Raw genomic sequence first — 11,246 nt, 5'->3', positions numbered from 1 at the left:
ATTAGATCCCCTGGAGCTGGAGGGATTACAGGTGTGTGCTACCACGCCCAGAGAGCATGCTCTAAAATTGTTAGTGGTGATGTCCGTACAACTTTGTGAACACACTACAAACCACTAAATTGTTTGCTTTAAGTGGGCAAAGTATATATTATGTGAATCATATCCCAATAAAGCTCACTGGGAATAAGAACAGGAGCTAAGAGTGAATGCTTGTAATTTCAGGGCTACCCCATCTCAAAAACATAACAAAAACACACAAAGAGGCAGAGGAGGCTAAGTGAAGAGGCTAAGAGCACTGGCTGCTCTTCCCAAGGACCTGGGTTTGATACCTAACACACAGAACAGCTCACAACGAACTCCAGGGCCCTTCTTGTGGCCTCTGTAGGCAGTTTATTTAAGTGGTGTACAATCATACATGCAGGCAAAGCACTCATCTGAGCTGAGCAGTGGTGGCGCACACCTTTAATCCCTGCATAGGCAGTGGCTGGTGGATCCCTGTGAGTTCTAGGCCAGCCTGGTCTAGTGAGTTCCAGGACAGCCAAGGCTACATAGAGAAACCCTGTCTTGAAAAACAAACTAAGAAAAACCCTACTCATTAACATAAAATAAAAATAAATATTTTTTTTTTCTTTTTTGGACAGGGTCTCACTCTGTAGCTTTTGTTGGCTGGAAACACCATATGTAGGTCAGGCGGGCTTCAATCTGAGAGGTACACTTACCTCTGCCTCCCTTGGGCCGAGACTAACGATGTGTTTACCATGCCCATTTTAAATGAAGCTTAATCTCCCTACAGAGATACATAGTAAAATCTGATGCCATCCTGGACTGCATGCAAGCCTGTCTCAAAAAATAAAATAAAATAAAGCAATCGCTGGGTAGGGCCACGACTTAAATTCCAGAACTTGGGAGGCAAAGGCAGGTGGATCTCTGAGTTCGAGGCCAGCTTGGTCTACAAAGTGTGTTCCAGAGCAGCCAGGAACTGGCTGTTACACAAGGCTGTCTCGAAAACAACAATAATAAAAATAAAAAACAAACACATGAAAATAAGTGGCTGGGGTGGCTGTGCACACCTTTAATCTCAACACTCGGGGCGGCATGGGCAGGCGATCTCTGAGGACAGTTTGGTCTACAAAGTGAGTTCTGGAACAGCAAGGGCTATCTCGTGAGACTGTCTCAGGTAAAACAATTCACTTGCTTCAAGGGTCCTGCAGGGGCCTAATCCACTACTCTCCTCGCCTCCTCGCCATTGTCTGGAAAACTGAAGCGGATTGACGAATCCTGTCTCAACTCTCACTCATCCAGGGAGTCCCACGTTCCTCCCTGCACTGGGACCAATCGCTTTTCCACCGCGGAACTACAGTTTCTAAGAGCGGCCGGCATGAGCGCAACACATTGCAGGGCATGCTGGGAGATGTAGTTCAGCTTTCAACTCAGGGAGTCCAGAACGCTCTATTAATGATTGGCAGAAAGTCGGGTGCGCAACCTTATCCTGTGTCCCTCGGAAGTTCAAATATCCCACCCCAACAAGGGATCTTAGCGACGCGACCCCAGACCGCCTGCGGCTCACCTCAGAAACGGTTATCCGACCCAGCGTTGCGTCGACTGTGTCCCGAACCGGAAAAGAGTACTGTATTTTTCCACTCCACTCCACCCACTTCCGCTCGGCGTAGAAACCGGAAATAATACTGCCCCTAGTTGCGGAGGCGCTTGGACTGGTTTGGGAAATCCTTTCTTCTTCTCTTCCAGCCCCCCGGAAACGTGAGTAACAACTCGAAGGTTCCGCAAAGCTAAAGTGTCTTAAATATAGGAGACCGCTTAGCCCGCACTAGGCAAAGTGCGTCAGTTGCGTTGAGCCTCTTCCAGTCTCAGTTTAAAAACTAACTCCTTCGCCCAAGATTCTGAGACCCACTTTCCCAGATATATGCTTATTTTTCCCGGTGCATCTTAAGAGACGACTTAAGTGAGAACTCTTCTTTGCACATATTGAAAGAGCAATAGTCAGAAGATCTCGAGGCCAAGCTGTTCAAGTCACTTGTCAGAAAGCGGATTTACTGTGGCACCGCCCAGTTGTTCTAGGATCCAAAGCATTCCGTTCCCACCAGTTTGTAGATCTCCAGAGACCCGAGATTTATTTTCCTGGCTCTGCCAAGCAAACTGTTTGTAGGCAGAGACCCTGGCTGGGAAGGGAGAAAGGAGGAGATTCCCTCTATAGCGTAGGAAAAGAAAGTCTTGCTTCTGTGTGGGGCCATGTCCCCGAAGCCCTTGGCCCTAAGGTTCCTTTAAGTACTTTGTCCCTTACCTGAGTCCCTCCCAGAGTAGGTAATCAGTAGCCCCGCCCCCCTGTCAGAAGCCAGGACCGGGCCTAGTTACCGAAAGTGAAACACCCCTCCTCCCTCTCCCCTCCCCTCCCCCCACCCCTTGTCACAACTGGTTCCTGCTGACCCAGGGGTCTTCATTAAAGAAGAGAGACGGGGCTCTCAGGTCTGGGCAGGTAAGTGAATAATGCTCTCAGAGAAACTTGGGGGTGGGGTGGGGGCGCTCCGGTGTCCTGACTCGACTTGCCACACCATTGGGATCTAGAAACTTGGGGCCCTGAGACCCTGGGACCTGGAATACAGGACCCCCCTGTCCCCTCAAGCCTTCAGACCTCAAAACTTAGTATCTTGTCTGTCCTGTAATCTTTGATCTCTGAGGGTGGATGAGGCAACGGGCAGAGAGACGCTGACTTGGAATGGAATCTGCCAAGTTGGAATGGATCAGGACTGAAGATGAACCTGTTTAAAATGTGTTAGACCTGTGACGGGTACTGTGGGTACAGCAGAGGCATTAAAAAAAGGGAGCACACCAACTCTGTGCTCATCATTGGGAGGGCCCTGCCGTCTCTGAGCTCCTGGTACCACCTGTGACATAATATCCTCATCTACAGAATGGCAGGAGTAATCAGATGGTCCTGGAAATTAAGATGAGCTGATGCAGGTTCAATGCTGGTTTTTGTTTCATTCATTGACTGCAGAGTCCAGGCAGGGAGTCCTTGCCTCCCTCTGCTACTCAGGCATTGCCATTTGTGAGTGCAAACAACATGATGGGCCATCCTTTCCTGCTCGTAGTCTACATGGGATTGGCCACCTGCCTGGACACCTTACCTCATGGAGAGCAAAACCAAGGTGAGTGGGGGAAGAGCCTTGCAGAGGTTTAATTTCTGCCTTCCTCTAGCCAGGATTCTGCCTGGCTTCCTGGGCCCCAGGCCTTCTCACTCAGATCCAGGAGTTGAGACCCCAGCCTTTTCCCTCAGACCCATAAGTCCAGGCCCCAACCCAACTTGCTCAGAAATAGATTTTCATAGTCCATTTTTCCTCCCGTATTCCCTGGCCCTCCTTGCGCATGCCGCCAGAACCCCACAGCTCTTTATCATCCTTGTCCTCAATCCTAAGGGTTCTCTTTTTTGACCCTGATGTCCTTAGTTCTTGACATCTTCCTGGACTCCCCAGAGGCCCAGAGTTTCCTAGTTGGCCACAGGCGGATTCCTCGGGCCAACCACTGGGACCTGGAGTTGCTGACCCCTGGGAACCTGGAAAGGGAGTGTCTGGAGGAGAGGTGCTCCTGGGAAGAAGCCCGGGAGTACTTTGAGGACAACACACTGACGGTGAGGATGTGGGCGCGGGCGCGGACGCGGGTGTGGGCGCGGGTGCGGGTGTGTGTGTGGGTGGGTGCGGGTGTGTGTGGGTGTGGGTGCGGGTGCGGGTGTGTGTGTGGGTGCGGGTGTGGTGTGGGTGCGGGTGCGGGTGTGTGTGTGTGTGTGGGTGCGGGTGTGGGTGCGGGTGTGCGGGTGTGGGTGCGGGTGTGTGTGTGTGTGCGGGTGTGGGTGTGTGTGTGTGCGGGTGTGTGTGTGTGTGCGGGTGCGGGTGTGTGTGTGGGTGTGGGTGCGGGTGTGGACGCGGGTGCGGGTGTGTGTGTGGGTGTGGTGTGGGTGCGGGTGCGGGTGCGGGTGTGTGGGTGCGGGTGTGGTGTGGGTGTGGGTGCGGGTGTGGGTGTGGGCGCGGGTGTGGGTGCGGGTGCGGGTGTGTGTGGGTGTGGTGTGGGTGTGGGTGCGGGTGTGGTGTGGGTGTGTGTGTGGGTGTGGGTGCGGGTGTGGTGTGGGTGTGGGTGCGGGTGTGGTGTGGGTGTGGGTGCGGGTGTGGTGTGGGTGTGGGTGTGGTGTGGGTGTGGGTGCGGGTGTGGTGTGGGTGTGTGTGTGGGTGTGGTGTGGGTGTGGGTGCGGGTGTGGTGTGGGTGTGTGTGTGGGTGTGGGTGTGGGTGCGGGTGTGGACGCGGGTGCGGGTGTGTGTGTGGGTGCGGGTGCGGGTGCGGGTGCGGGTGTGTGGGTGCGGGTGTGGTGTGGGTGTGGGTGCGGGTGTGGTGTGGGTGTGGGTGCGGGTGTGGTGTGGGTGTGGGTGCGGGTGTGGTGTGGGTGTGGTGCGGGTGTGGGTGTGGGTGCGGGCGCGGGCGCGGGTGTGGGTGCGGGTGTGTGTGTGGGTGCGGGTGTGGGTGCGGGTGCGGGTGTGGGTGCGGGTGTGGGTGTGGGTGCGGGTGCGGGTGTGGGTGTGGGTGCGGGTGTGTGTGCGGGCGCGGGCGCGGGTGTTTCATGTTTAGTGGCCTCTTTCCCCTCTCTTCCCCTCCAATCCTTCCAGGAGCGCTTCTGGGAAAGCTATGCCTACAATGGCAAGGGAGGTGAGTGGTACTCAGCCCTCTCGTTCACACTGGGGAAGCAGCCCTTAGCCCTGGGGTTTAGTCCAAAGCCTCCACCACACATACAAGGACCACCTTCCCTCAAATTCCATGCTGCCCAGAGATGGCTGACAAGGCCATTATGACCCTGCTCTGAGAGACCCAACACAACCGCATTCACATTTATAGGAGGGCCCAAGCCCCCAGGAGGGGGATGTGGGTGGGCAGATGGAAGAAAGGGTTATTGCCATGGGGCCTATCAGAAGGACAGACTCACCTGGGACCTTCTGTAGACTCCAGAGCCCCAGCCCCTCACAAGCATCTTGGTTGCTAGTGGGGCTGTTCCCTAGCAACAGAGCTAGGGCCTGAAGCCTGGCCATTCTCACCTGTCCAGTTTGCCTACACCAGCCCCCTCCTCCGAGTTCTGAAGCCCTCATCTTGGCTTGAGCCTTGTTGCTAAGGGGGGGCTGCTCCTTAGCAACAGGGCCCTGGCCAGGCCAGACAGAGGAAGCCAGAAGCACTACCTGGCTGGCTTCCCCTCCCCCAAAGCCCCATGCCAGCCACAGCCTGTCTGGTTGCTAAGGAGGCCTTCTCCCTAGCAACCGTACCTAGCTGGAGGACCAGGGCCTCCCGCCCAGCTGGAGGACCCCCCTCTGGGCACCAGCTGCCCCACCCCCTAATGGCCTGGTTGCTAGGGGTGGATGCACCTTAGCAACAGGCCCTAGGTCTCTGCTGGAGTACTCACAGTGGAACCGGTTGCTAGGGGAGATAGCTCCTTTTCTACCATCCTACCGAGGCCTAGTGGCTCCTTGGATCACCTGAAATCTGCCAGACTTTGGAACCCTGTCTTCTCACTGCAAGCTAAAACAAGGTTGGAGGTGGAGATGGGTGGTAGCCAGATTTGACGGCCCTGGCCTTGGCCTTGCAAGCCCAGCTACTCCAGAGGTAGAAGCAGCTTGTGAATCCAAGGCCAGCCTCTGCCCCATACCAAGCCTGTGGCCAGTTTGAGAATCCATGTCTCAATGAAACAAAACAAAGGCTAGGGAGAGACCAATTGGTAAAATGCTTGCCATGTAGACCCGCATTTATCCCCGGAGTCTACAGGAATGCTGGCCTACCTCTGCAATCCCGCTGTGTGAGAATAGAGACCGGAGGGCTCACGGATAACCAGCTGCCTAAGTCACTGAGCCCCTCCCTAATGAGAGAACCTTTCTAAAACAATAAAAATGGAAAAACAGGGTGTCCCTTGAGACTGCTCAGGAGGAGAGTGCGCTTGTCACCAAGCTCAATGACCTGAGTCCAGTCCCTGGGTATCACATGGTAGAGGGGGCGAACTGACTTATGGGAGTTGTCCATTGACCTCTTCACACACATATGAACACAGATACACACATATAAATAATTAAATGGAAAAATAACAAAGTATATAACTTTTGGTGAAAAACATCCAAGGTTGAACTGTGGTCAACACACACACACACACACACACACACACACACACAAAAGCACACACAAGCACACACACGCACCCATGCACACATACACGTCACACACATACACACATATATCACACATACATGCCACACACATACACACACCACACACACACATGTACACACCACACACACCACACACACACACAAGCACACACCACACACACTCACCACATACACACAACAAGCACACACACAAGCACACATACGCACCCATGCACACATACGCATCACACACATACACACATATATCACACATACATGCCACACACATACACACACCACACACACACACAACAAGCACACATATGCACCCATGCACACATACGTGTCACACACATAACACACACATACGTGCCACACACATACACACACCACACACACATGCACATATACATACACCACACACACCACACACACCACACACACACACCACACACACACACCTATTTAATCAGCAGTAAGGGCTGGAGAGATGGCCCAGCACTTAAGAATTCCTGTTGTGCAGGGCGGTGGTGGCGCACGCTTTTAGTCCCAGCACTCAGGAGGCAGAGGCAGAGGCAGGCAGATCTCTGTGAGCTCGAGGCCATCCTGGTCTACAGAGCTAGTTATAGGATGAACTCCAAAGCCACAGAGAAATCCTGCCCCCCAAAACCAAATAATAATAATAATAATTCTTGTTGCTGTTGCAGAATACTGGGGCTTGGTTCCCAGAACCCTAGTTAGGTGCTCACTACTGGTGATGACTCTAGCAGATCCAGAGAGTCCAATATCTTCCTTTGACCTCCGTGCACCTGCTTTCCACACACATACACACAAATGCAAATAAAATAGGTGATTTAGGAAATCAACAGGAGGCTGGAGAGATGGTTCAGGGGTTAAGAACACTTGCTGTTCTTGCAAAGGACCTACATGGTGGTCATCAATCCAATTCCAGGAATCCAACACCCTCTTCTGATCTCTTACGGCATGAGACATGAATGTGGTGCACATATACATACAATAAAAATAAATCTTTCTTAAATAGCAGAAGTTCAGCCAGGCAGTGGCAGCACATGCCTTTAATCCCAGCACTCGAGAGGCAGAGACGCGCAGATATCTGTGAGTTCGAGGCCAGCCTGGTCTACAGAGGGAGTTCCAGGACAGCCAGGCTGTTACATAGAGAAACCCTGTCTGGAAAAAAAACCAAACCAAGCAAAACAAAAACAGGAGGTGGTCAATCTTCAGCATGACAAAAAGTATATGAAATTATTTAAAACTAAAAAGAGCCTAAAGCAAACAAAATCAAGTTGAGGGTAGGGATGCTGAAGTCTCCTTTGGCTCCATATGTTTGTCGAAGGGGTCTGCACCTTAGGCTCAGGTTCATGTAAGTCAACACCTCCATATTTCAGGGTGTCCTCCAATTTATCCATTTATCCGTCGTTATCCTTGTAAATGACGAAGCTTTCCTAAAGAATGGCCCTTCCTCTTGTGCTACACCAACACAACCCAGTTTAATAGAAGGTACACATTAATGTGTTTGCAGTTAACTGTCTTCCTCCCCTCCCCTCCCCTCCCCAGTGGTGGGGATGAACCCAGGGCCTTATGAATACTTGCCAACTGCAATACCCAGCTGCTACACCCCAAATTCAATTATCTTCTCATTCGTTTTGTGACAGCGTCTCACTAACTTGCCCAGGCTGACCTTGAACTCACCCAAGTAGGTGAGATGGCATGTTGGGGCCATCACTCTCTGCTCAGTTTATTTTTTGAGACAGGGTTTTCTCTGTAGCTTTGGAGCCTGTCCTGGAACTTGCTCTGTAGACCAGGCTGGTCTGGAATTCACAGAGATCCGCCTGCCTCTCGAGTGCTAGGATTAAAGGTGTGCACCAAAGCCGGGCCTCCCTGCTTAGATCTTAATGAGTGATCTAAGGCTCATGGTAGGGCTCATGTCTCCATTCTGCACAGCAGGAAACAGAGACTCTGAGAAAGCCACAGTTTGTTGCCTGAGGCCACAGGAGCAGGAAGGGAGGGAGTCTCAGATCTATCTGCCTTGCTTATGTTTGTTTGTTTATTTATTTTTAGAGGGTTTCTCTGTGTAGCCTTGGCTGTCCTGGAACTCACTCTGTAGACCAAACTGGCCTCAGAACTCATAGAGATCCACCTGCTTCTGCCTCCTGAGGGCTGGGATTAGAGGTGTGTGCAGCCACCACCACTGGGCCTTAGCACATGCCCTTAGGGAAAGGAATTGAGATGTTGGAGGAGATGGTGGCCCCTGGATGGTTGGTACCCTCTACCCACAGGGCGTGGACGAGTAGATGTCGCAGGCCTGGCGGTAGGACTGACCTCTGGGATCCTGCTCATCATTTTGGCTGGCTTGGGAGCATTTTGGTATCTGTATTACCGACGACGGCGCCGCCTCAGAGTCCAGGAGTCCTGTCAGCAAGAGTAAGGGGGCTTCAAGGAGGAGGGAGTGTGTGGGATGGATTGAGAGGAAACTGGGAGGGAAGAGGCTCGATCTGAGCAGGGCTAAAGTCTGGCGCAAGAGACCAGTGATGAAGAGCGTGGAGCCACAGACCTATGGCGGCCAGTAAGTCTGTGGCCATTCCTGCCTGTCTGTTAGGAAGTTGATACCTCTTCGTCTTTTGGGTGCCAGGTCTCAGTGTCACTGTGTAGCCTGTGGGCCACAGCTGTGGGTGGCACAGTCTTTTCTACGGGTACAGGCCACGGGTACAGGTCACAGCATGTGTTTGTATGAGCTGTGAGTTGTCTAGATGTAAGACACCTCACAGGGTGTCTTAGACTAGTAGCTGGGTGTCGGGGTGCTTTGTCATCCCCGAACCTAGGAGGCAATGGCAGGAGGGTCTAGAAATCCTGAAGACCTCTTCCCTGTGAGTGAGTTCCAAGCTAGCCTGGGTAACTCAAAGTAAAATGTGAAAAGAGAGGCCAGGGTGCAGATCAGTGGTAGGATGCCCATGAAGGGCCGGGACACAGGACGCCCTGGGTCCTGGGCGCCCCCAAATGTGAAAACCTGAGTCCTAGTCCAAGGACTCACATGGTGGAAGGAGAAAACACACTCTCCCAAGTTGTCCTCTGACCATCATTTGTGTGTGGGTATGTGCTTGTTTGCACGCACACGCGCACGCGTGCACACACGCACGCGCACACACATGCATGTACACACGTACACACAGAATACACAACTGTATTTTAAATATAAAAATAAGATCTACAGGAATGGGTTTGGGCTTAGTGCCTCACACATGCAATCCCAATGCTCGGGAGGCTAGGCAGGGTTGCTGAGTGTGAAGCCAGTCTGGGAGACTATGCATAAAAGAGTGGATTTGGGAAACTCTGGAACTAAATGTTTCTGTGTGGACCTGCTGAACTTTGTCTTGTCTGGTCCTGGTGTCTGTTCACCTGATGTTTCTGTGGACGAGAGTGTACATTTGCGGTTCATTTTCATGTCTGCCTGTCTGTCCATCAGGCCGTCTATTGAAGCACTTTTCTGAGTCATCTCCCTTCCACGTCAGTCTCTTGTTCTGTAACCCCTTGGTCATGTAAGGTTTGTTTTTTATTTCTTGTAAAGATCTATTTTATGTGTTTGGGTGTTTCGTATGTATGTATGTATGTATGTATACCACATGTATGCCTGGTGCAATCAGAGGTCATAAGAGGGCACTGGTTGGATCTCCTGGGACTGGAGTTGCAGATGAGAAGCCATGTGGGTGCTGTGAATGGAACCTGAGTCCTCAGCAAGAGCAGCCCGTGATCGTAAAAAGGGGAGCCCAACTCCAATGGACCTTTTATACTAACCACTCTTTCTGCCTCTAGGAGCGGGCTCATCAGCCCCCTGAGTCCCCCGACGCCCTTGTGTCCACCCTTACCTCCAGGCCTCCCCACCTACGAGCAGGCGCTAGCGGCCTCGGGGGTGCATGATGCCCCTCCGCCCCCTTACTCCAGGTACTGGGTGGGGCTTCTCCCTGGGCACGGAGTGTGGAGGACGGCAGCCGCGTGGGAGGGGCGGCCCCCACGGGCAGGTCCCGCTGCTTTGGGAAGCCTGTAAGGGGCGGGGCTTGCAGGGCAGGGCGGGCCCTACGCAATTGTCTGTAGGGGCGTGCACCAGCCTTGCCAGAGCGCAGCTCTTCGGGGAGGTGGGGCTTGTGCCTCCAGGGTTCGGGATTGGCTGAGGCGCCAAGGGCGGGTCAGCGTGGTCCTGGCGGAGGGGGCTCGTTTGACTCTGCCCTGTGCACTCCCCACCCCCACCCCGGGTAGCCTCCGAAGGCCTCACTGAAGACCTGCCCGAGAGCGCGGGCTCGCGAACTGTGCCCCCGATCACGGCGGACTCCGGAAGTCGCTAGGCCTCTTCGACTCGCCGGCTTCAATGTGTGCCCGGGGGAGTCAGGGTCGTCGGACCCGAGATCTACCATGACACACGTGCTTCCGCCGCGCACCGATAAAAACCACACAAGCATGTTCCTGGCCGTCCCGTTGCCGAGTCGGGGCCCTGCCTCCCCCACCTCTCCAGAGCAGCGGCCCTTGCTCGGAGTGGGCAGGCTCCTTTGCAAACTCGGACGAGACGCGACTGGACCGTCGCCCCGCCGGGGTCGCGGGGACTGTACACGCAGAAAGCCAGGCCCGTGCTTGCGCCCACCTTCGTGTGTTTCCCCACTTCGGCACACGGGCTGTTCGTAATCCGGCATAGAGGTGGAGGGCACTTTCGATATGTCCCGGGAAAGGGGTGTCACGCTGGTGTTGTACCCCGGGAAATGGAGTTGAGCTGAGCTGCTGTCTACCTTAAAAAAAAAAAAAAAAACCCTTTGGAAAAGGAAGAGATTTAAAAAGAAAGAACCCACACACACACACAGACAAAAAAAAAATTAAACGCAATTCGAGGAAAATAAAAATGAAAACGAACTGAACCCCGTTCCTGGACGCATCTGCGCGCGGTGGAGCTGGATTTCTGTCCAGGCGCTGTGCCCTACACCCCCAGGCTCCGCCAGTGCGCTCGCTCTCCTGCTCGCTCTCGCCCTCCCTCTCCCTCTCCCTCTCTCTCTCTCTCTCTCCCAG

The 11,246-nt window shown here is 53.4% G+C and overlaps 1 protein-coding gene across 1 annotated transcript; it reads left to right on the top strand.

The window, feature by feature from the left end:
- The first annotated feature begins 3,018 nt into the window (after positions 1-3,018).
- Positions 3,019-11,213, top strand: Prrg2 (proline rich and Gla domain 2). Its single transcript, XM_051174178.1, has 6 exons — positions 3,019-3,164; positions 3,462-3,643; positions 4,668-4,707; positions 8,480-8,624; positions 10,011-10,139; positions 10,452-11,213. Exons 1-6 carry the CDS (start codon positions 3,080-3,082, stop codon positions 10,468-10,470), a joined length of 600 nt encoding a protein of 199 aa, XP_051030135.1. The 5' UTR covers positions 3,019-3,079; the 3' UTR covers positions 10,471-11,213.
- The last annotated feature ends 33 nt before the right edge of the window (positions 11,214-11,246 follow it).

The sequence above is a fragment of the Phodopus roborovskii genome, unplaced genomic scaffold, assembly GCF_943737965.1.
Source record: "Phodopus roborovskii unplaced genomic scaffold, PHOROB, whole genome shotgun sequence".
Taxonomy (NCBI): domain Eukaryota; kingdom Metazoa; phylum Chordata; class Mammalia; order Rodentia; family Cricetidae; genus Phodopus; species Phodopus roborovskii.
Note: the sequence above shows the minus strand (reverse complement) of the source record. Positions and strands in the feature narration are given on the sequence as shown.